The sequence below is a fragment of the Chanodichthys erythropterus genome, chromosome 16 (genome assembly GCF_024489055.1).
Source record: "Chanodichthys erythropterus isolate Z2021 chromosome 16, ASM2448905v1, whole genome shotgun sequence".
NCBI lineage: Eukaryota > Metazoa > Chordata > Actinopteri > Cypriniformes > Xenocyprididae > Chanodichthys > Chanodichthys erythropterus.
This window is the reverse complement of record NC_090236.1, coordinates 34,646,177-34,672,629: the sequence shown is the minus strand read 5'-3', so window position 1 is coordinate 34,672,629 and position 26,453 is coordinate 34,646,177. Positions and strand designations below refer to the sequence as shown.

General features: G+C 40.7%; 1 protein-coding gene across 4 annotated transcripts in view; it reads right to left on the bottom strand.

Annotated features, from left to right (window-relative positions):
* Positions 1-26,453, bottom strand: part of rasal2 (RAS protein activator like 2) — a 104,294-nt gene that overhangs the window by 38,819 nt on the left and 39,022 nt on the right. For all 4 annotated transcript variants that reach the window (XM_067362084.1, XM_067362083.1, XM_067362081.1 and 1 more), the window contains exons 2-3: positions 20,716-20,843; positions 18,622-18,748 (exon numbers count right to left, since the gene is read on the bottom strand). In XM_067362084.1, the coding sequence (XP_067218185.1) occupies positions 18,622-18,748; positions 20,716-20,843 (255 nt within the window). The remainder of the gene's footprint in view (positions 1-18,621; positions 18,749-20,715; positions 20,844-26,453) is intronic.

Here is a 26,453-nt window from a genome sequence, read left to right as displayed (position 1 = left end):
AGCTTTTGTCAGATTACACAGGTCAAAGCATGTTAGCTATTAGCTGGACGTGACCTACTGAAATAAGACAGAACTGCATGTGGACTGAAAACTGAAAGGGCACGACTTCATGTGCTATATTTAGCATGTCCTTCAAAAACCTTTTTAAATCAAATAAAGCAATATCAGCTGCTATCAGGAGGCTGGGATCAGGAAATGATGCAAGCCAGACTCAAATTAAGGTATTGGAGTGGACAGCAACAAAGTATTTTTACATAGTTACTGTACTTTAGTACATTCATCTGAGTATTTTTTATTTTATATTATTTTCTTACTTGCAGATCAATAAATATTAATTGTCTGCATAAATTTTCCTTATTGGCTAGTGCTAGTACATTAAAAAAATCAAGTACTTTTGTACTTCTACTCAAGTAAAATTGAAAAGGAGTAATATTTTATCAGGGTATCTGTATGTGGCGAGGGGGGCGTGGTTTAGCGGGTTCTGCAACAGGAGGGAGCGTCAGGGGAGGCGCGGTGATTGAACGGGTTAGATGCAAATTACGAACACCTGTTTCTCGTTCCAGTAATTGGCGTGGAGACAGGATAAAACGCCAGGAGAAGCAGGAGTGGAGGAGAGAGAGAGCCTGCTGACAGTCGTGTATGCCGTCCGGTCCATTGGAGTGAAGCCCGTCTTCGGATGTGGAGAATTGAAGTGTGCGTTGCACCGAGCTTTTGTTTTGTTGTGTTCTTTGTGTGACATTTTCTCTTTGAGAAAGAATAAAGCGACTGTCAGCAGCTAAAAGCCGATCCCTGTCCTCTTTCCTCCCACAACTACGAACTTTACCACACTGGTGCCGAAACCCGGGAGGAAAGAGACGGAAGCCGCCGCCATGCAGGCAGCCCCCGCCGCTGGAAAGCCGTTTGCGGACATCATCGCATCCCTCGCGGTCCTTCACCAAGAACAACATCGGGCCCTGGTGGATCTTCGCAACGACCAGGAGCGCCGCTTCGAGGCCATCATCCAGGGCCAGCAGGAGGACCGCGAGAGGTTCCGGAGCTGGATAGACCGGGAGGTTCCTGTGGGAACCACCGAGGCAGCTGCTGCCTCCTTCCAGCTGCCACTCCAGAAGATGGGCCCGCACGATGACCCGGAGGCCTTCCTCGACTTGTTTGAGAAGTCCGCTGAAGTGTCCGGTTGGCCCGGGACCAGTGGCCCATGCGGCTCGTCCCCCTGCTGTCGGGCGAGTCGCAGGTGGCAGCCCAGCAGCTGCCCATCCAGAACCTCCTGGTCTTCGACGACCTGAAGAGGGCCATCCTGCAGCGGGTCGGCCGCTCCCCCGAACAGCATCGTCAGCGATTTCGGTCTTTGGAGCTGGGGGAAGCGGGCCGGCCCTTCGTGTTGGCCCAACAGCTCCGGGACTCGTGCCGCAAATGGCTGATGGCCGACGGAGGTGGCGTGGAGCAGATCATCGATCGTGTGGTGCTGGAGCAGTTCACCACTCGGCTCCCGAGGAAGACCGCCGAGTGGGTCCAGTGCCACCGGCCCACGTCGCTGGATTCGGCCATCCAACTGGCGGAGGACCACTTGGTGGCGTGCCCAGGGGTCGGCGAGCCCCTACCATCTGTCTCTCTCTCCCCCTCTCCCCCTTCTCTCTCTCTCTCTCTCGACCTGTCCCTGTTCCTAGGTCCCGTCCGCCCGGCCCGCCTCGTGTTCCACCCCGGGGGGCGGGGTGGAACGGTTTTCCGGCCGTTAGTGGCACCGATAGCCCCCCCCAGGGGGGCGGGTATGGCCACCCCCGGACCGGACCCCCGCGCCTGCTTCTCCCTCTCTCCCCGCCAATCATCCGGCCCGTTCTCCGCCACTGGAGCGGCGGGCAGGTCTGGGCCGGCCTGCTGGCGTTGCGGGGACCCGGATCACTTTTTAGACCGGTGTCCAATGATGGAGGTGGGGACATTGATCCGGGTCCCGGACGACCTGCAGGTTGCCCCCGGTCAAGCTGGTCAGTACCAGATACCAGTGAGTATCAAGGGGTACATATCAGGCTTTGGTGGACTCGGGTTGTAACCAAACCTCGGTGCATCAAAGCCTGATTTCATCCGGGGCATTGGATACAGGCCGCATGGGTCGGGTACGGTGAGTGCACGGGGATATCGCGAGTTATCCGTTGGTGTCGGTCAGGATTCTATTTAGGGGTCAAAAGCATAGTGTAGAGGTGGCAGTTAATCCCCACCTCCGGCACCCGATAATTTTGGGGACAAATTGGCCCGCGTTTAATAAATTATTGGGACATTTATGTTCGGGTGCCTCTTGGAAGAGATGTTCGCGGGGGAAGGAAGTGCGAGTGCAGGCGGGGGAGACTGATCAGGGACCAGTGGTGTCTGCTTCAGGGGAACCGAGCGGAATCGGGAGACTGATTCTCTCGGACCGTGATGATTTTCCCCTGGAGCAGTCTCACGATGAGACGCTGAAAAATGCGTTTGAGAGGGTCAGCATGATCGACGGTCAGTCTCTCCAGCCTGGACGACCACTGACTTACCCCTATTTTGCGATTATTAAAGATAGGTTGTATCGAGTGACCCAAGACGCTCAATCAAAACAAGATACAACCCAGTTGTTAGTACCAAAGAGCCGCAGGGAAATGCTTTTCCATGCGGCTCACTCTAACCCAATGGCTGGACACTTAGGACAAACAGCGACACTAAATCGCCTCATGACCCGATTCTTTTGGCCGGGCATTCACGAGAACGTGCGCAGGTGGTGTGCGTCTTGTCGTGAATGTCAGCTGGTAAATCCGCCGGCCACCCCAAAAGCGCCTTTGCGCCCCCTTCCATTAATGCAGGTCCCCTTCGAACGAATTGGTATGGACCTCATCGGGCCATTAGAGCGATCAGCGAGAGGACATCGGTTTGCTCTAGTCATTGTGGACTATGCAACCCGATATCCAGAAGCAGTGGCTCTCCGCAACATTTCTCAAGAGTGTTGCGGACGCCCTCTTCAGTTTAATCTCCCGGGTGGGGATTCCGAAAGAAATCCTCACTGACCAAGGCACGGCGTTTATGTCACGTACGTTACGCGAACTGTACGAATTGTTGGGCATTAAATCGATTCGAACCAGCGTCTTTCACCCACAAACGGACGGGTTGGTCGAACGTTTTAATCGCACGCTAAATCCATGATTCGTAAGTTCGTGCAAGAAGACGCCAAAAAGTGGGATAAATGGGAGGAACCCCTGTGGTTCGCTGTGCGAGAGGTCCCGCAAGCCTCCACGGGGTTTTCCCCCTTTGAGCTTCTCTTTGGGCGCCAACCCCGCGGGGTACTGGATGTCCTAAGAGAATCTTGGGAGGACGGACCGTCTCAATCAAAAAATGAAATTCAGTATGTGCTGGACTTGAGAACAAAACTCCACACTTTGGGGCGGCTATCTATGGAGAATTTGTTACAAGCCCAGGACAGACAGTGCCGGTTGTATGACAGGGGAACGAATCTACGTAAATTTGCACCGGGAGAGAAAGTGCTTGTATTACTTCCAACGTCAAGCTCAAAATTACTGGCGAAGTGGCAAGGACCATTTGAGGTCACACGACGAATTGGGGATCTCGATTATGAGGTAATACGGTCCGATAGGAGAGGGGCACGTCAGATTTATCACCTCAACCTCCTGAAAAAGTGGAGTGAGGCGGAATCAGTGATGCTGGCGACGGTGATTAGCGGAGAGGATGATCTTGGGCCAGAGGCGAATGTAAAAAAACAATCCCTCGCTCTGGCCCCAGGGGAGATCACCTTTCGCCCTCACAGCTCACTGATGTTTCTAAATTACAGGCTGAGTTTGCCGACGTGTTCTCTCCCGTACCGGGCCGTACGGACCTCATTCAGCACCACATCGAGACCGAGCCGGGCGTGGTGATTCGCAGCCGGCCGTATAGGTTACCTGAACACAAGAAAAAAGTGGTTCAGGCAGAATTAGAGGCAATGCTTGACATGGGGGTAATAGAGGAATCCAGCAGTAATTGGGCGAGCCCGATAGTTTTGGTTCCCAAAACGGACGGCTCAGTGCGGTTCTGCGTGGATTATCGCAAGGTGAATGCAGTGTCGAAGTTCGACGCGTATCCAATGCCGCGTGTGGACGAATTGCTTGACCGGCTTGGTACAGCTCGCTTTTATTCGACACTGGACTTAACTAAAGGGTATTGGCAGATCCCCTTGTCTCCGTTATCCAAAGAAAAGACCGCTTTCACGACGCCGTTTGGTTTACACCAATTCGTGACCCTTCCGTTCGGGCTGTTCGGGGCACCGGCTACCTTTCAGCGACTCATGGATAAAGTGTTACGGCCCCATGCTGCGTATGCGGCTGCCTATCTGGATGACATTATTATTTTTAGTAATGATTGGCAGCGGCATATGCAGCATTTGAGGGCTGTACTGAGATCGCTGAGAGGAGCTGGGCTCACGGCCAACCCGAAGAAGTGTGCAATTGGGCGCGTGGAAGTAAGGTATCTGGGCTTCCACTTGGGATATGGACAGGTGCGTCCCCAAATTGATAAGACAGCAGCGGTTGCAACCTGTCCGCGTCCCAAGACCAAAAAGGAGGTAAGACAGTTCCTCGGGCTGGCGGGATATTACAGAAGGTTTGTTCCTAATTATTCGGACCTCACCAGCCCGTTGACTGATCTGACTAAAAAGGATGCACCAGATACGGTCCAGTGGACGGAGCTGTGCCAGCAGGCCTTTACCCAGGTGAAGGCTGCTTTATGTGGCGGGCCGTTACTTCATTCCCCTAATTTCTCTCTCCTTTTTTGTTGCAGACAGATGCGTCGGACAGGGGGCTGGGTGCAGTCCTGTCCCAGGAGATAGAGGGTGAGGAGCGGCCGGTGCTGTACATTAGCCGCAAGCTCTCCAAGAGAGAGGCTAAGTACAGCACCGTGGAGAAAGAGTGTTTAGCCATCAGGTGGGCCGTCCTCACTCTCCGCTATTATCTCCTGGGGCGGGAGTTCACCCTCTGTTCGGACCATGCCCCTCTGCAGTGGCTCCACCGCATGAAGGACACCAACGCGCGGATCACTCGTTGGTATCTTGCTTTACAGCCTTTTAAATTCAAAGTGATCCACAGGCCGGGTGTTCAGATGGCTGGGGCCGACTACCGCTCCAGAATGGGGGGGGGCTGCAGGCCGGACGGCTCCCCGGCCTGAGTCGGGCGGTGGGGGTATGTGGCGAGGGGGGCGTGGTTTAGCGGGTTCTGCAACAGGAGGGAGCGTCAGGGGAGGCGCGGTGATTGAACGGGTTAGATGCAAATTACGAACACCTGTTTCTCGTTCCAGTAATTGGCGTGGAGACAGGATAAAACGCCAGGAGAAGCAGGAGTGGAGGAGAGAGAGAGCCTGCTGACAGTCGTGTATGCCGTCCGGTCCATTGGAGTGAAGCCCGTCTTCGGATGTGGAGAATTGAAGTGTGCGTTGCACCGAGCTTTTGTTTTGTTGTGTTCTTTGTGTGACATTTTCTCTTTGAGAAAGAATAAAGCGACTGTCAGCAGCTAAAAGCCGATCCCTGTCCTCTTTCCTCCCACAACTACGAACTTTACCACACTGTACTTTTACTCAAGTTCCTGATTTGTGTACTTCGTCCACCACTGGGAGTGTGTGTACTAACTGCTACGTAAAATCTACAACGTAAAGAAATAAAGTAACTTAACATGACCCAATGGCATTCCATAGTTTGGTAAAAATAAAAACAAAAATAACCACTGATAAACAATGGTTTAAATGCATTATACTGCAATAAAGGTCATGGTGAATAAATGACGTTCACTTCATCATCATAAACCTGTTGAGATCTTTACACCACAGACATTCAAAGCTTAAAGTGCCCCATTATGCTTTTTCGAAAATTAGGCCTAGCTTTCATGCAGTGTGTAATATAGCCGTTTGTGAACGTAAAAGCTCTGCAAAGTTTTAAAGTGCCCCTATAATGGATTTTTGAAAATGACCTTTCATGTAGTGTGTAACTTAGTGAATGAAAACATCCTGCAAAGTTTTAAATCTGAAAGTGCACTGAATATAAAGTTATTGTCTCTCAAAAGTAAGAGTCGACTTTGAGTCAATTAAACGAGTCGTTTGTAAAAATGAATCCCAAGCTGCAAGTACCACTTGTTTCGTTGTGAAGTCAAGACGAAACATTAGCATATTGCCTGCGCAGACCTCAGGGAAACTTTGAGGAAACCCCTCAAACACTGCAAATACATGAAAAATCAGTTTTTAAAGTTCATCTTTACAATAATACCACAGCAGTATAGCCCGAACAGTGCTGTGTTCCCATCATTTTAATGACGACTGCTTTTTTAACCAAAATGCGTTCAAAAAGGGATTCACAAGCCAGTAGTTATTGAAGGATGGGTCAGTACCCAGTTTATCTGGACCAGCTTCTTCCTCCTCCGAATCACAACCTGTAAGTATGATTAATAATTGTTGCTGTTATGTTCTCTGTAGCATGCACAATACGTTTTTAGTTGTTTAGTTTTTATTTTTAGAACAGAGCGGAGCACCATCATTATTATAATATAATGTAAATGATGCAAATACTGTATACTGTACTCCATGTTAACCAGCAGTCATCTGACCAATCACCGCAGATTAACGTCACGCAAAAAAGGGGTTTGAAAAAATGAATCGTTGAGCGAATTAAGGTCAAATAAATGCATATTATAAGACAATGAAAGTGTTTTTTGACCTTGCATGCATGTAAACCTGCTGTTGGGGACTCCCAAAACAAAAATAGGAACCTTTCAAATGCCATAATAGGGGCACTTTAAAGATCAAAATGCATGACAAATCAAGTTATTGTCTCCTGATTCGGAACGGCAGAAACAAGTTGTAAGCAATTCCAATCTCACTTCCTGTTACAAACCTATATAACAATGTAACAAATTTGCATAATGCCAGCCAATGGTCTTCATTGGCTGCCCGTGAACAATGTCTACTTTGACCCGCCCTTAAACACTGTAGCTGGGGCCTGGAAAAGTTTGGTTTGTGTTGGTGACATGTCAAGATAATGCTAGTTGTGTCTCAAATAAACTACTATGCTCTTACACACTGAAGTGTGTGAATTTTATAAAGGTTATTTTTACATTCAACATTGGAGTCTGATTGCCCCTCCCTCTCTGCAACACAACTGAAGCTGCGACAATTGAGTCAAAGACTAGAAAGACTGTTCACTTCTATTAGTTATGAATGGGAGAAACTGCAACTGGTGGAATACGTCCCGCCTTCTAAGTAAAAGAGCCAATCGCTGATTGATAAAGTTATTGCATCACTGCAGCTGCCGTTAGAGGCTCCGGTTTCCATAGAAACCTGAGACTTGCGCTTAGGACTGCACATGCGCATTGGCTCAACTAGCCTGAAAAACAAGCTTTTTTTAATTATTATGCTATTTGAGCATAAGAAGCAACATTTATGTGACAGTTCATGTCAGATTTTGTAGCTGATTTGAAATACTTTATTTAGCCTAATTGTGAGTTCACCAAGCAGTTTATGAGATGTCAGGATTCCCCCATTCAAATAGACAGGACTTGGTCTTGGATGCCTGAAATAGCTGCACAGAGGCGTTGCAAATATGACCGCCTAAACGACTAAAATTTTACCCTCCCCACCCCAAAACATAGTATAAAAAACACCTTTCGATAGTCTTAAATATGCTGTAGCAAAAATGTTCACAGCTTAGCAATGCAAATAAAGACCAACTTAGGTCTCAATCCAAAGCTGTGTGAATCTTTTGCGCCAGCCCAAAAAAAGTAGGCAGCATAGACAAACCAGCTATTCTCAGTGACTACACATTCATTTAGTTCCCTTAAATCACAGCTATTACATCACACCTAGAATTATTCCTGTCTCTCTCTCTCTGTAACTCTCAGCCCATCCATCTCCTCACTATGTGCAGCCCAAGGTCAGACTGTCCCTGACTGTCCTCTGTCCCCTGGCGTCAGAGTCGTCAGGTCTTCCTGTCAGCCCCTATGTGAGCCCAGCACAGTGTAATGTCTCTCCTTCTCTCCTACCCTGCAGGCTGCGACTGCCCCTGTAAATCCACTTACTGCATTGATTTGGCCCAGCCCTTCCTCGGATCAATACAGCACTGGAGATAACAGAGGGGTTAAAATTAACACAGCAAGACCTGAAACAAGGACCCAGGCTGTAATTAGAAGTGATGCGGGTGTTCTGGTGTTGGTGGATAGGGGGTGGGGGATGGTGAGATGGTGAGAGGGTGGTCCCTAGTTAGAGCAACACCGTATTGCCTTTTATTGCCCTCTGAGATGGGCAATCAATCGGTGGTAAAATGCCATTTGGAGGGTGTAAATTAATCAATACGGCTTTAGCTGATAAAAAAAAAAAAAAAAAAGACTATGATTTTGTCACAATGCTTTTTCTAGAGCCGAACTCCCTGCAACATTAAGCATAACGGCACTAATATTATCCATCATTCTCTGCATGGATGAGAAGACCATCATTAAATGTATTGATATATGGATGCATTGTAGGGGAGACACAATTCACTGGGAAACTAGGTTTTTACAATGGGTGGAGATTGTCTGTGCATTGTGCAAAGCTCTAAGCCATAATGCTAGGGTGGTTAGGTCTCTCCTTCACTGTGAGTCTCAGATTTTTCAGCCATTTCATCGTCCACCAACCACAGAGAAAAAAAAAAAGGCAAGAAAACAGGTCAACTTGGCTTTCCAACATTCACTGGCCTCAATTTAAGTATATAAATTTAATTGTATAAACCGTAATATAATGTAACATTTTGAGCCCTATTTTAATGATCTAAGCACATGGCGCAAGTGCGCTTAGGGCGTGTCCGAATCCATGGGGAAAATGGTGGGTGCGCCCGGTGCATGATCTAAAAGGGTTGTCTCTAGTCTCTTAATGAGTAATGGGTGTGTTTTAGGTGCAACATGCAATAAACCAATCAGAGTCTCATCTCTTATTCCCATTAAAAGCCAGTTGTGCCACGGCGGATTCGCTATTTACATGGCGGAACTTGCCAGCAGAAAAACTGAAGCTTCTCTAGTAAGGAACCAGATCTGCTTGTGCGCGAAGTTAAAGCACGCAAGCAGACCATCTACAGGACAAGCTGGATTCCACCGAAGCGTTTTTATCTTTATGCACACAATAATAATCTTTTACATTGTAATCCTTTTACTTTTAATATTTATCATGTTTCCCTGTGTGTGTAATAAGCACATATTACCAACACGTTCTTTAAATAACAAAACAAATATATAAAGGTTTCAATTGGTCAATGGCGCAGTCTATTTCAGTTGCTTCAACATAGCAATGCGCCAACAATGCGCCTGAACACACCTCGTTTTCAGACCAGCACGCCCATGGGCACAAATGATTTGCTGATTAAAAAAAATGTGGTGCAGGACACGAAAATGATAAATTTATATATACATACACACACACCTAAACCGAAAAAAGTATTGAAAACTATATATAATTTTTTTATATTTTCAAGACAAATGACATTATTAATTTGCAACAATATTTTCAGACTCATAAGGCATGTTCAGACATTTATTTTGAAATAGCAATGAAAATATTAAAGCTTGTTATTTTTGCATGTCTTTTATGTGTTTGTTAGAGGTTTAGAATTAAAACGAAAAACTGCCATTCTGCCCATACTACTTCTGAATAGAACGTCAGTTTCATAAATTGTATGAACATTATGGAAATAAATGGTTCAGGGCACACAAATCACAGGCTATATGGAAATGGAAGAGTCCTTATGTGGTCACCAATGGAGTCTGGATGGTATCTAGTGGAAAAGTTTGACACCGCGCCCAAACGAAATCTTACTGAAAGCTCAATTCTTGAGATATCAACCTAAAATTTGAAACCACTTGTTTAGATTTTAGCTTTGATTTTCTTGCAGTTTTAGAATAAAATTAGTTTTGTCAAATATATAAAATTTATATAAATAAGAAATCATATTTTTACATTTTCCTAATCTGAGAATTCAATAACTATTTTTTTTTTTTATTTCACTTTCATATTTTTCTCTAACTTCTAAAATATTCTGCCAAGTGTCCTCTTTATAAGAAGACAAAATTTAAGTCTGCGCTCGGAAGTATTCAAGATTTAAAACAATTTAAGTTGGGCTCTGTTCCCCAGAAATGGGAGTGACAGTTAAGGGGTTAAAAAGTTGTCAAAATTAACCACCAACTGTTTAGGTTTAAGGCATAAAAATGCATGTAAAGGATCATAATACATGAGATTAAACACTGGCCCAAAACTGATTCACTGCCCTCATGCTTTCTTGTTGTTGAGCTTTCCTAATCATTCCTCACTATCCCAACATGATCAGAAGAACAAGACCTTACAGAGGGAGAAACCTTCTTCAAACTTATCAATACATGCCTGAACAGTATGGAATACATGAAAAGGCTGTTTGTCAGGCCTCTCCACACCATCACAGTAAAGATGATGATACCTGATATGAAATGTGCAGGCCGCATTAATTATTCATATTTAGTGGAACAGCAGAGGCAACAGCGAAGTGGAGAAAAGCTCTATGCTTCCGCCACATGCAACTGCAGCATTTCCCTGCATCATTATGCTCAGAGACTGTAAAGCCATGGGAAAATCCTGTACAAAAGCCACTGCAAAACAGAGTGGTTTTAGTCAGTTAGTGGAAACTACTGTGCCCGGACAGGATTTACTCAGAACTACTTTTTATCCATCAGCCTGTTATCTCCAATGATTGTTTTTTTCTTTTTAGCTAGATATCCAAGAGCATTTTAGGAGAGGTTATATTTCTTTTTATTGCTGGGTTCACGATACTTCAAACTTCGGTTTGTGGTGCTAAAATATATTAACAGATTGATGGCGCAACAGAACACTTCCAGAAGTGTTTGCTGACTAATACTAGTCATTTCTCTCTTGCCCTGCCATTTCAGTTCAGGTTGGTGCACCTTCCTAAATACCACTGCTCTTGAGAATGTGTTATCTAATGAAACAAGTGCAAACAGAAGCACAACAGTGTATCTATTCTCTTCCTTTCCCGATGACAAGACGTCTTTCACTATTTACTTTTCCATCTATCCGTTTCTATGTGATTCCAAATGTCTGGAATGTAGTGATTTCACAACACCAAGCTGTGACACTGGAGACACAAAGTACATCTTTTCCACTCTTACACTCAGCAGACAGGTGTGGCGCACTATGTTAAGATCCTTGCAACTCACAGAACTTGCATTGTTTTAGTTAATGACGCCTCAGAATCTAAATGCCAAACAGGTTTGGTTAAAAATGACGGAAACCCACAGACAGGTATTTCAAGTTTAATATCAGGTATTAAAAGAGTGGTGAGGTTTAAACAAGGGTCATACGGCGTACACACTTCCTTTCCACTTACAACTGAAACACTTAGGCCTAGATACACAACAGAACAAATATTATGTGATGACTGTCATGTTTCGATGATGCTATCCAGAATCACAAAACAGGTTTCAGGCCTCAGTGACAGCCTAAAAATCTTGTTAGACGGGGGCAGGGCAATGAACAACAAAGATTGAATGACTCCAAGCAGGAGTTAACATCCAAATAATATTTTCCATGAAAAACCTATTTCAATATGCTTTAGAAATCTCAAATCCAAAGGGAGTTTGAATGATATTTAAAATTGAAAACTCATGCAATGGCACTCCTTTTGGCATGCAAAACTACTCTGCACTAATCGAAATATTGGTGGCATTTCTAAGAAAGCAATCTCTTTGTGATGCAGCTTACTCTAAATCTCATCCATTCCATTCCATAATAAATAAATATTATTTTATAACTACTTATTAATTAATATAGTTCAAATTCAGGGTGTTGTGCTAGGATTAATCCCAGCATCCCACTGCCTTTTAATACATAAGCATAAAAGGATAGATGACATTAAAAGGGCAAATAAATAAATAACAGCAGTGGACGCCATGAGGGGTGACCGTTAATGAAGGATAGAGGTGCAGGCAAGCGGAAGAATCGATGCTTTCTTCTAATGTTCTTCTAAAAGCACAATGACAACGAGGCATTGTTAATCTAAATTAGGCTCTCGTTAAACCAGACAATGAAAATGTCCATTTTTAAAACCAGACCCCTTAAAAATGAGGAATGAGAATGGTAAGGAATTTAACATTTCTGCTTTCAATTCCTCTCAATTATTCTGGTTCCACTAAAGATTCTTTTAGTACTTCATATTTCATTCATGTATTTTTATAAAACACTACTGATTAAAGTATTAAAAGCTTTAAATACAACATAAGGCAACAATTCTTGATTTAAAACGACGATATAAATAACTACAAGCGATTCAGTATGCCAGTAACCTTTCTGAATGATTCAATTGGTGAATCATATTTCGAACCGACTCAAACGAGGCATTTGTTCGGGAGTCGGGCTACTTCGGTTGGGCTGTGTGTTAGTGATTCACTACAAAGAACCGACTCATTAGAATCATTCGTTGGCGATAGTCACGCTTTATGTTTCAAACACTAGATTCAGAGTATTTTAATGCGGTGTTCCGTCTGAAACGGCGGTAAAACACATGTTCATAAAAAATCCATATCATGAAATCAAAAATAATCGCTTATCGGTCGCGAATCGTAAACAGAAACGTATATAGATTCGGTTATATACAACGGTGAAGAAGTTTCAACTTCAGACAACTGTTGAATACACACTACAACGCCAATATAGGCTGCATTAGAAAGGAAAATAATAACAAGTGTGAAAATCTTAATTAAAATATGGTGCTTGAAAAGCATGGAGAAATAAATATCCTTAGTAAAAGACCAAAAGAACAATATGCGGCGGCAATTCAACTTACTGCCGTGTGGCTCCACAACCGTTGAACATAAAGTGCTTCGCAAAAACATACCTATGAATTCCATGGTTGATATCGATCCCGCAAATCAGTTATAGTCACATCCCTCCGTGAAAACAAAATGAAACAATCCCAGAGAGCAGATGAGATGAGCCGGTGTTTAGTGAGAGAAGTCTCTCACACCCCCTTCACTGACTGAGGAATGCAGTAAAGCCTGAGCACGATCCAGTCAAACCCACTCCGTGTCTATTGAAAAATCACAAATGGCTGTCCTTTCTGAGGATCCTTTAAGTTGAATCTATAGACGACCTCACACTGTCCATCTCCAGACACAAGTTACCAGAAATGTACTTGTAATACTATACTAGTAAAGATATATATGATGCATGCACATGATGCATGCACTTTTTATTTTCAGTTATCATTCACTTTAATTGCATGGGGAAAAAAGATACAAGGATTAGGATGACAGTCCCTAACATTTCATTTTGTGCTCCACATAAGAAATAGTCATAATAAATATAGCATTGACTATATTTTAAAGTATGGTTGCACTATTGTATTTCACTCATTGTGTAACACAAATAAGACATTTCACCTGTTACATGCCTGAGAAAGGACCGGAAACTCTCAGTAGTGAATAACAATATAGTGGAATGAATGGGGGAAGTGAAGCAGCTGGACGTACAACTCGACTAATTTATTTTTCTGAGCAACAGCATTGTGTTGAATGCCATTTCATACTGTAGGTGTATTCAAAATACCAACTCAATTAAATCAAAAGAGCCTAATGTCATAAGAAAGCAGTAAAATACTCTAACTAGATTAGCATTTTCAAATTAAATGCTGAGTGTAAAATATTATAGATAGTTAACACTCAGAGAACTGCTGTTTAAATCAATTAAATAATGCATATTTTTCACTTAATATGGGTTGAAGCTACATATAACAGCAGCTTACGTGTGAAATGTATCATAGCAACAAGTCTGGCAGAGAAATATTTGCAATTTGAATCTCCCAGCACGCCAAAGTCACACAATATGGTCACTGCTGACTGGCATCATTGCCGTTTTAGATCATATTTTGCAATCTTCAGGTATTTGATCTGTAGTTTTCCCTTACGATTTTAAGGAAATTTAGTGATAATACTGCAACACTGCAATAAAAATGTGTAAAATATGAGAATCTACAGAATCAGAATGTTGCAGAAATGCATAATTTTTAAATGTTACACAACAGAGTCGATTCAATAAATCATAGATAAACTACTTTAAATGATTTTCAACATTGAGAGATTAAACTTTATGTGCAAAATGGTTGCTCTGAGATGAACAGACTGAAGCTTCTGTTTTCTAGCTCAGTGGAAAAGCTTTATAGAGGTCAAAGCAACTGCTCTCCAAGCCTATAACTATGTATTTGGAGTTACTTTACAGTGGAGTCTGTGAGGAGCAGGGATATTACAGGATCCTGATACTTTAGAGAATGACAGAGGAATGCTCTGGGATGAACATATCCGAAATTCAGCCTTCTAACTTGCTGGGAAGTTTTTGAAAAAGTTAAAGCAAACTCTATATTACTATGTGGTGAAATTTTATAATCCTAATAAAGGCCCAGCATTGCAATTTTGTTGTTTTACTCTACTCTAAAATTCACCCCAAAACAAAACATGCACAAACATTATGATTTTTTAGAAAAGATGGCTTCCTAAAAAAAAGGGTCAAGGAGAAAAAATGCAGATGACGATGGCAGTCACAATTTAGTTTGCAACGAAAGAAGACCAAACGCTGTTCATTATGCAAATATTACACTGACTTTAATCTTAAAGAACAGATACTAGTGTCTCATTCCTTCTCCCCAGAGCAAAACAAAGATATTCAGCTATCAAACATACTAGTAGCAGTTTTTCTTGCCCTAAATACGCCAGGAAGTTCTTTTGATCTGCCTCGCCCACCACGTAAAAGTGAGTTTTCCAGGACAGCATGCCCCATGACACTGCTCACGGAAATATTTTCATCCTTTTTATTTCTTTCAATAAAACACTAAACAAAATGTTGCAGAGAGACCTTTAGGGAAAACAGACTTGGGGAACAATATTAGTAGATCTGTAAAGCTGAGACATCCTCAACGCCTCAATGCGTATAAATAGCAAAATCAATTGGACATATTATGTAGAGCAACAATAGAATGAAACGCATTTCATCTACCAAAATAGATATCCATTATTCTATTTTAGTCTCTATTAAATGCTTCATTACTTTTACCACAGGTACATTTGGATGTTATTATTTCAAATATTGAATTTGAAAGGGATAGTTCATCTAATAATTCAAATTCTGTCATCATTTACTACACTCTTTTAGTTCTAAAACTTAAAAAGGTGCCCAAGAACATGTTTTCAAAAGATGTAATATAAAAGTCAAAGGTGTCCCCTGAAGGTGTCTGTGAAGTTTCAGCTCAAAATACCCCATAGTTTTTTTTTTAATTAATTTTTTTAACTGCCTATTTTGGGGCATCATTATAAATGCGCCGATTTATGCAGCGCGGCCCCTTTAAATATCGTGCTCTCCGCCCCCGGAGCTCGTGCTTGCCTTAAACGGCTATAAACAAAAGTTCACACAGCTAATATAACCCTCAAAATGGATCTTTACAAAGTGTTCGTCATGCAGCATGTCTAATCGCATAAGTAGAGTATTTAATTGGATGTTTACATTTGAATCTGCAATAGTTTGATTTTATTCCGTGGCTAAAGCTAACATTACACACTGTTGGAGAGATTTATAAAGAATGAAGTTGTGTTTGTGCATTATATAGACTGCAAGTGGCTCTTGTCTCCGTGAATACAGTAAGAAACGATGGTAATTTTAACCACATTTAACAGTACATTAGCAACATGCTAACGAAACATTTAGAAAGACAATTTACAAATATCACTAAAAATATGTTATCATGGATCATGTCAGTTATTATTGCTCCATCTGCCATTTTTCGCTATTGTCCTTGCTTGCTTGCCTAGTCTGATGATTCACCTGTGCAGATCCAGGCGTTTATACTGGCTGCCCTTGTGTAATGCCTTTCATAATGTTGGGAACATGAGCTGGCATATGCAAATATTGGGGGCGTACACCCCGACTGTTACGTAACAGTCGGTGTTATGTTGAGATTCGCCTGTTCTTCGGAGGTCTTTTAAACAAATGAGATTTATGTAAGAAGGAGGAAACAATGGAGTTTGAGACTCACTGTATGTCATTTCCATGTACTGAACTCTTGTTATTTAACTATGCCGAGGTAAATTCAATTTTTGAATCTAGGGCACCTTTAAGTTTTCTGTGAAAAACACAAGATAAAATGTCTTGTTTGTTCATACAATGTACATCAATGGGGTCTAATGTTGTTTTGGACCCCATTTACTTTCATTGTACAGACAAAAACCGTACAAAATGTCTTCTTTTGTGTTCTTTAGAATAAAGAAATTCATAAAGACGAGTAAACAGAATCGAACCTTTTAAATCAGATTTTCTCCTTGTTACAATAGTGTGTGTATGTGAGATAAATGAAAACCAACATCACCAATCCAAACATAGTTTATAAATATCTCTATTTGCCATGTAAGAGAAGTCAGAAACTCATCGTCTTGACAACTGTGAGAAAGACGGATCTGAAGCTTCAGTAAGTGATATATCTCTCCACACTGCAACAACAACAACAACAAAGTATGATTCACAGATCGAAACCACACAAACTGAAAACCCACATATGATCTCACTAAATTTTTGTTGCTGTGAATCTAACAGCCTCTCGAGACTCAACCTGTTCTGAATGGCCACAGAAATCCAGGACTCTCCCTCACCACCCCGGCTTCAGAGTGTGTCATTGTCAAACAGAGCGAACATTAACATATAAATAACCCTCTTCTCTCGCTCTCTGAATCTGTGGCGGTGCAGCTTAGGAGGGTCTGGAGAATGAATGACTCTTAGTCACAGAGATTTGTGCATTTCTCTGACCGCTGCCTTTAGCAACCGGCCCACTGGGTCAGTGTCCGCACCCCCGCACGTACTGGCGCTGAATGCGAGACCAGTCAGGGGGCAGCTTCAGTTATTGGCCCCCCCAGGCCTGGGAGGGAAAGCAACACTGTCCCGAGAGAGAGACAGAGGGAAAACTAACACATTGACAACAGTGAGTTTTGTTCCATGGAATTACATTCCTCCATACTCCTCTTTGCACAAGCACGCCCGGCCCACGGAGGTCGCGGGATCAAATCTATCAAAACGTAACTAAGCTACTCAAACATAACGAAACGTTATGAGGAAAAAATGCAGATATGGAGGGATGAATAAGATGGAAATAAAAAGTGAAAGAGAGATGGGTTGTGAATCATAATTCTTTATTTCCAATTATTTGCTTTCAGAACAGCTTGGTAGGGAGCACCCGTATGACTTTTCATTAAAGGGATAGTTAATCCAAAAATCAAAATTGCACAACATTTTCCCACCCTCATACCATTCAAATTATTTGACTTACTTCTGTGGAACACAGAAAAAGGTCTCATTGCTTATTTGGTACATCAATGGGGTCCAATGTTGTTCCAATGTTGATTATGTAACAAAAACTTCAAAATAATTTTATTGTGTTTCACTGATGAAAAAAATAAAAAAAATAAAAATAATTTGGATCAAGATGAGAGTGAGTAAACACTGACAAAAGCAAGACAAAACAGTCTCATGTACAGCATACGTGCTGAATTATGTATTTGATTCTGTCGTACAACTGATCTTTGTTTTTGTGAAATATTTCGCAGTTTTCAGCATGCATATTTTCGCCCCCAGTCTGATGTTTCTCTAAGCCCAGCCTGCGGTGTTGCCTTTTAAATCCACTGCTTTGTTATCCTGATCCTCCGTACTTGTGGCAGTGGATTCAGAGTAATGGACCTGGTGTTACAAACGCACCGACTGACGTGATTTCGTTCAAGATTCACCTCATGCTCTGCCTGCTATAGCGTAAATCCGTGTGCTATAAGCTGCAGTGTGAGCGTGCCTGCTTAACAACATCTTAAAGCTATGGTAAATGCTAAAAGAGTGCCATTTGATCCCCCGGTATAAGCTTTATTTTTGAAACCCAATAGTAAGAACAAAAAAGCCTCTGTCAAAAGTAACTATAGGTCATGTTATTGTTTGAATCAGCATTTCCACACCTTTTGACCAAGGTCATTTCTAACATAAACATTATTAAACTATTTTTTAAATAAACTGCAAAAGACAAGTTAAAAATTTCGTCTTAGCATAACTAGAATAGAATACATTCAGAAAAATGATATAAATGATATGAAAATGATATAAAAATTATTGCTTATAGCTCAAGCAAATATTTGATATTAAAATACTATATTTATACCTCAGAAAATAAAACAAATTATTTTAAATGCTACAGTGAATACTGGCATCACAATATTGATTGATCTTGTCTGATAACTGATACATAGCTGATAATAATATTCTATATTATTCTTGTATCAAATACATCAGTAAATTTTAGTTATTTGCTAAAAACTACATTTAAATTGTAACAATTTATTAAAGTTATTAACGTGAAATTCAAAATAAACTGAGTGTTTGATGATGGCAAAGGTAATCTAAATGTAAAAATAGGTGGAAATGGACATGAACAATTAAATATATTGTCTGAGAACCTTATCAAAATTCTGTAATATATTCAGTTTTATCATGGGAAACTGATTCTATGGTTGCTCTCCCTGAAAGTGTGCATAGTGCAATTTTGCACCACATGGCTCTTACCTAACATGGAGGTTCCCTCTGGTGGATACTCTGGGAACTGTCCTTCAGAGGGCACACTGACTGTCCTTCTCAGGCTGCGACCCTTTGACGAGGATGCTGTGGGGCTTTCATGGACCTCAGATGGCATCTGGGAACAAGTCAGAGGTCAGAGGTCAGTAGGTGCAGGTCACAGGGCTACACATTCTAACAGCGGGTAAGAAAGTCCTTTTCCCTAACACAGCTACTAATTAACTAACAGTTTAAATGAATATGAAAGCAATCTGTCAATCAGAAACTATTACAATACATTAAGTGAATTGATTATTCTCTTTCATAACCTCAAGGTGAAATCGGTTGCCCTGCTTAGAGAGAGTGATGCTGAAACTCAATGCAGAAGAGGACAAATCATTAAACTGCAAAACAAGGCTCTCTAAATGTCTAGACTGGACGCATTAGAAGTAATTCAAGTTATGTAATCAGATTACTTTTTTCAAGTAACTAGTAAAGTAATGCATTACTTTTAAATTTACAACAAAATATCCAAGTTGCTTTTTTCAAATAAGTAAAGCAAGTTACTTTGTTCTCCCATATAATGACTGACAGCTCTCCTGTCACCATGTTGAGAGAAATCGGGAGTAAATGGAGAGGTGTTGTGTGCGCTGTGTGAACATGATGGTTATTGTAGAATAGTTCTAGACTAAAGAGGATCATACATTTACGCTGCATTCACACGGGGCGTCAGCGTCAACGCTTGACAGAGGGCGTGTCAGAAGCTTGTGTTGACGTGACCGTTATAGTGATTACAGCCAATCACATTACTTTCTGGTGTTGCACGAACACAGTTAGTTGGCGACTGCTCTAGGGAATTTGCATAGGGCCATCTAATTGGATGACGCCTGCGTTGGCGCTTGAAAAGTTGAGAAATCTTCAACTTCTGCCACTTGCAACACGAGTGAAGCGACGCGAAGGAACCCACAATTCAGTTCGGCAACGCATGACGTCACCCATTCAAAGTAAATGAGAAAAGTAATGTAATGTGTTACTTTCCATAAAAAGCAACTAATTAAGGCAATTAGTTACTTTTTTTAGTGAGTAACACAATATTGTAATGCATTACTTTTAAAAGTAACTTTATCTAGCACTGTTCGGACAGGACTAGTTTCTCTTAAGAAGGTCAGGCAAATTTGCTTTGCGATTTTATTTGAATCACAAACATAATATGTAACTAGGGCTGCCCGCAAATATTCAACAAATCATTAGTCAACTAGAAGAGGCTTAGTCAACCAAAAATTTTATTAGTCGGTTAGTCACAGGAAAAACAATTATATATATATATATATCATTCAAAACTGTAAAGGGTCTACTTTTATTTGTGTAAACTCACAATAACAAGAAAACGTTGTGCCTTTTTAACAAAGAAAACAAACAGGATGCATTTCTGACGTCTTGGTCTCTGTGAACTTGAGCATGTCAAAAAATAAACCAAAACTCGGCGTACTTGCCTCACAGACACGAGAAATATATCTATAGAAAGCTTGAAATGTGAAGCAATTATCAACCAATTCAAGTGGAAAACTACTATTCTTAGATTATGTAATTTGTATGAAACATGCATATGCACATCCATGATGAGTCAGCATCGTTGACAATCTCTGCAGCCGAAAACACTAAAATATCAATAAATTATTAAATGTTAAGACAGTCTACTTGCTGTTTTTTCATGACACATTCATAATCATTGCTTTTGCCTGTGCACTGTGGCAAGCTTTATGTGTGCGCTTGATATAGGCAATTAAAGGCTCATTATTATGATTTAGTTGGCTTATTAATATACATATGCGATTAGTTGACTAAATCACTCAAATAAATGACTACTAGTAGACTACAAAAATCTTTAGTCAAGGACAGCCCTATTAATAACTCGTAGGTCGTTTGGAAAACTAATCCCATCCAGGTCAATAAATTACATCTGTAAGCAACCCTCAAAAGGGGAAACGTACAACAAGGTGCAAACATCATCTGCGTGTCTTTCTTTACCCGTCCTTCACTCTTCATTCTGAGGGAGAGGAAGAGAGAAGAATGAGGGGATAAAGCATAGGGAAGGAACGCTCTCACCTCTTCCTCCTTGTTGAGCAGGATGAGCTGGCTATCCGTCAGGATGCAGTACTTCCTCTCCCAAACGCAGGGCTCCGTGAATGGCGACTGGCCGCAGGAGAAGTGGTGGCTGGCCGGCCCCTTCACATCTGTGCACAGGGGACAGAAAAGACACCTCAGAATTGGTTGCCATAAAAAAGGATCACCACAAAAACAGGCCCTCTTCATTTTAGCAAGGATTCTCTTTAGTCTAAAATTTGAGGAATGATCAACGCTTTTAATGGAACTTCTAAAAATGTGACTATATATTCCCTCGCATCTTGCAGAAATAGACATGGGTCTTCAGAGAGGCATAAACTCGCTCCTCTTCTTTATTTAATCACCAGTTCACCTCACAAAAATAGACTCCAGACAATGATGCTGTTCATAAGGAAAATGAGTCACATTGGACTCATTAAATGCTACTGTGAACAATCTCTGCTTCACAAGCAGCAAACAAACTTCTAAAAACAAGGGCTGTCTCTAAAACGGTCATCCATTGTTTGGACAAACAGTGTCACAATGGCATAGAGCTTCCAACAGTTCTAGGCCATAATCAGTTGTTTCAGAGACATTTTTCTTTGAAAAAACATGCTATATCCTGCACAATAAGACCAGAGAACTGTATTAAGAATAAACAATTTTAAATTTCACCTTTGAAGTGTAAATGCGTCAAGTGTTCTGCACACTGCTGCCTGTGGAGGGCAGCGTTACACTAGTTTACAGTGTTGCTCATGTGCTCCAGCAATCCACCTCTTTTAAAGGAGTCAATCTCAGTGTGGGGGAAAATGACACCAGGAAGCTCATAATTCTTTGCATCTCTCTCAGAGTGAACAAACCAACTCTGTTGGGGGAAAATATCTGCTTTCTGAAAGCAAGAACTGAGTGATTAGATGAGTAGGTAGTAACACAGGAAGAGTGAATTTTGGGAATGGTCACATACCAGCGAGTGGAAACACTTGTCAGAGAACATTACGGACAAAAAGCCTCATGGTCCTCCTTGTCTATTAGTTGATCATTTAGACCTTCGCTAAGCTTCATCAATCAGTTCTGGCTGACAGTTTTGCTGTACGGTTGACCAGAGCGAGACACAAAAAGAACATGTCAGGATTCAAGGTCAGAGGTCAGCCCGCCCTGATGTCACTCTAGATCAGGCGACTGGGCCAATTGTGGCCGTACTCGAGTTTTTCCCAGGCCGCATGACTAAATTAACACCGCACAGACGCAGAAGAAAGTGACGCAATGTGCCTCAAGAGGACGGGTGTGACTGCTGCATCAACGCTTGGTTATTGAACGCAATCGTCTTGCCCCATGAATATGTTCCAAGTAAGTTATTAGCCTAAAGCAATGTTAGGATGAAAACGCACAAGGGAGAAAGAAAAAACACTGGCTCTTTGAACAACATAAGATCAGGAGATAGAGCGAACAGTGAACTGATAGAAGATTGAAAGAGTGATGGAGACCTAGAAAAAAAGCCAAGTTGGTGTGAATAGAGCTTGGTAAAATAGATAAAATAAGTGGTCGATATTTTTCATAGTTTTTTTTTTTTTTATATATATCTATATAGATTATCAATATTTACATATTTTGCCATGGAATGGCTTTTTTTTTTTTAATCAGAGAAACCATTTTAGTCATATAGACCAAAGTTGACAAATTAAATTTTTTATTGTATAATCTAGTTAAAAATAATCAAAATAATCACAAATTTATTTTAAAATTTTAAATTATTAATTTTGATTAATTTTATGTTGCTTTTGCTATTAAACATTGAATCAGAGACGCTATTAGGATTCAGTTGGGAACATACACTGACATTTTATGAAAAAAGAAAATCATACCAGTGAGGAAAGACATGAGCATGATTAAATGATGACAGAAATTTAATTTTTGGGCAAATTATCCCTTTAATTATACCAGCCCACCCTAGGTATGAACAAAAGAGGTTGGGAGAGATCGAGCTCAAATTGACAACGAAACAAACTGATCTTCTATTTACTGCTCTGCAAACAAGCATACAACTGTGTAAACAGACATGTTTTAATGGGTGTTTGGATAAGTGCTGGAAGGCAAACGAGGGAGACTGGCAGTGCTCCACTCAAGACGGCTGTGGAAAGACGGAGGTGAAATGTGTGGGAGTGGAGGGAGCCAGTCCAATCTAAAGCCTGTCTGTTTAAGACGACAGCTCGCGCTCAGCGGCACAGTGGCAGCATATAACATATGGACGGGTGAGATAAAGTGTCTTCTCCAGAGATCTCATATGCCATTAAGAGACGTGTGAAGCTGTTGGGAAAGCAGTTGACAACTCCATCTGATGAAACACAATATCTTCCATAATTATCTACGCATATTGAGACTCCCTAGGCAGGAGAGATTTGAAGATAACCCTGTTCAATAACACCAATATTTGCATTCTGCACCACTAGTATACTTGTCTATTTTGATTCATACTTGTCTGTGTATCATTATTTAAATCATAATTTATACTTCAGAATCATCATTTAAACTTCATCAGCCAGCACGATTTACTGTGCCACATGGTGGAGCGACTGTCAACGCAGCGCCAGAGGAGATTTATTATTGGGATTTTTAATTGCATCCCGTACAGTTTCACTGCCTCAACATTCTAGTGAGGATGAGGACTTCACCTGCGCCTGTTCATACCAGCTATGTGCAAATCACTGCTTTTCTCTGGGGAGAGTAAAAGGCCAGTGAACACTGAGGATCAGAGATTTCGCAAAACCAGCAGATGGAACAGCCTCTCAAAAGCCTTTATTCTTGCCTTTGGAAAGAATTCAATAGTGCTTTCAGAGCTGAGAATTCTCATTTACATCTCACTGAAATAGTCTTGATTGCATATGGAAAGCTAGGCATTGCATATACATTTATTTAACTTAATTTGCAGCAATATTATGCAGAACTATGACAACTGTTTGAGAGTTTATCCTTGAAAACCTATATTAAATAAACCAATATTCTGGGTTAAATGCAAAATACAAGGATATTCCCAAGATTGAACAAGTTTATCTACATTCATTTAATAGGAGGTTGTTGAGGAAGATTTCCAATGATTGGAATTAAAAGATTTAAATAAATAGATTTATTTGTATAAAGAAGTCTCCAAAAGATGCAAAAGAAAAGCCTGAGATTTGATTTGCAGCTCAATAAGGATTCAGCTTCCTGAGTGTCCATAAACTAAATTCATTTCCATGACTTTTAACACTGTATTGCTTGTCTATGGATTTTCCAGGCCTGGGAATGAATATTTTCAAAAGCTCCCCTAATATTTCCAGGTTTTCCATGATTATGGGAACCCTGAATGTAAGCTCTATCAACAGCATCTTGGGCACAATGCCAATTACCATCATTTTGAAATATCCATCAGTTTCTAAAAACAAATAAACTTACTTACAGCAATGAACTTTTAAGTACACAAATATAAGCACATAAGACATTTGATCTTCAATCTGTCTAAGTGGTTTTTAAAAGGTTTAGTTCACCCAAAAATGAAAATTCTATCATTTACTCACCCCAAACCTGTATGAATTTCTTTGTTCTGCTGAACACAATGGAAGATATTTGGAAGAATATTTGTAACCAAGCAGATCTCGCCCCCCATTGACTACCATAGTATTTTTTCCCTTCTATGGTAGTCAATGGGGTTGGTTATGGGTGCTTGGTTTAGCTAAACAGCTAAAAATCAAGATATTTCTTATTTAAATTCACACTTTGAAAAACCAGGGTTCCAAAGTCTTGATATGAGGATGTCTAATTTTAAAATTGTGATTTGTAGATCTGGAAAAGTCATGTAAATTACTGAAAAAATCCTTATCCTTATCCAAGTTTAAGCCTCAACAAAGTTGAGAACCGCTGATCTAAATCATACTCATGCTACTTTTCTACATGGATGAACGTGAATGGGCAAAATGATCTTCAAACACATAATACGAATGTTGTCATTGGTGCTTCAAAGGGTTATGAACAATTCCTTTAAATTGTATTTAACCAGGAATATGCCTTTAAAAGTAATAGCAAAGCAACTAGAGCGACCCTAGTCCAATGAGAAGGCAAAACATTTAACACTTGCTAATTACTGTGATCTTCTGCTAAATATAGCAGAGGTATATAAAGACCCCTCCCTGAGGTGTCCAGGCAAGAGAACATATAGTTAAATCTAGTGTGAAAGTCACATCTGCCCTAACAAAGTCCTTCAAAAAGTCCTGTTACATAACCTTTGCAGAAACTCATTTCAACACAAATGTTATTTCTGCAGAGTTCAGCATGTCCATCATCCTCATCCGAACTCATCTTTCACTCCAAATATTCCCTAGATCAAGGCGCAGCGTCAGCAATGACAGAGTACACGCAAAGGATGTTACCCAACATGCTCTGTGAGAGAGGACGCAGCTCTGAAGTGAGAAAACATACTAATCAAGCCCTGAAATGACAGAAGGGTTGGGTTAAAATGTCAAGAGACAAGGGGATGAATAAAACCCCCACAAAATAGGCAGTATATCTTTATCTAAACTAATTTATTGCCATAGTATTTCATAAGAAAGACATGAAAAATGTACCAGAGAGAACAAACACTTCTCTGGAAGGGAAACGCAACCACAGAACCAAAGGCTAGATCAGGTCACCACAGCAGAGAAACACGAATGAAGCCATTGCTCTGAATAAGGATGTGCAAAATTTCAAAATGACGATTCATGGGTTCCTTGAATGACAAGTCGACTAATCTGTGTTAAGGAAGCCTGTAAAATTAGGACTGTTTCAGGTTCACCTGACACCAATAGAACATGTTTCTTAGGGTGTTGTAGCAGCTAGAAGAAGCGCAAAGGAATGGAACAAATGTTTCAAGACCTGTTTTGAAAAATATGGACTACTTTTAACTTGGCGCACCATATTCAAATAGCAAAGCTTGGAATGAAAAGAAAAAGTGAGATGTGGTGCAACAGCCAAACAAAAATATGCCTAATGACTATATATATATATATATATATATTATATATATATATATATATATATATATATATATATATATATATATATATATATATATATATATATATATATATATATATATATATATATATATATATATATATATATATATATTATATATGGGTGTGTTTGTGTGTATGTATAAAATGTATGTGTATGTATATATATATATATAAATTATTCAGACACTAGACACTATAGTTCATTTATGTTAGTTCATTGTATTCTAAACTCAATTGTTGAAGCTATTAAGGTGTGCTGACCCAAAAATCTTTTACAAACCTGGGCCAAGTTTAAACCAGTAACCAGGCATCAAAGCTGGCAAAGGGGCATGTCTGACTTTGACATGTATATATTGCCATTATTATGTAATTGAAATTGTAAATGAAAATTATTATTGCTGGTCTCCAATGTTAATGTCAAGTTACTGTAATGTATTTACACCAAAAAAAAAGAAAAAAAAAGGATTTATGCTGATATCATCCAAAACCACACTTTGCCAGGGGTGTTTCCAAACTTTTGGAGGGCAGTGTGTGTATATTATATTATATTATATACTTTAAGCCTATTGCAATTTATTGGATGGGAGGCGCACTACAGTTTATTCATCAACTGAAAACAGCATAGCCTACCAAAAGATCCACTGGGATTTACGAATCGATAATCGGTCTTATGAATGTGACCAAAACAGCAAGGAGACATTTTAATTGTTTATT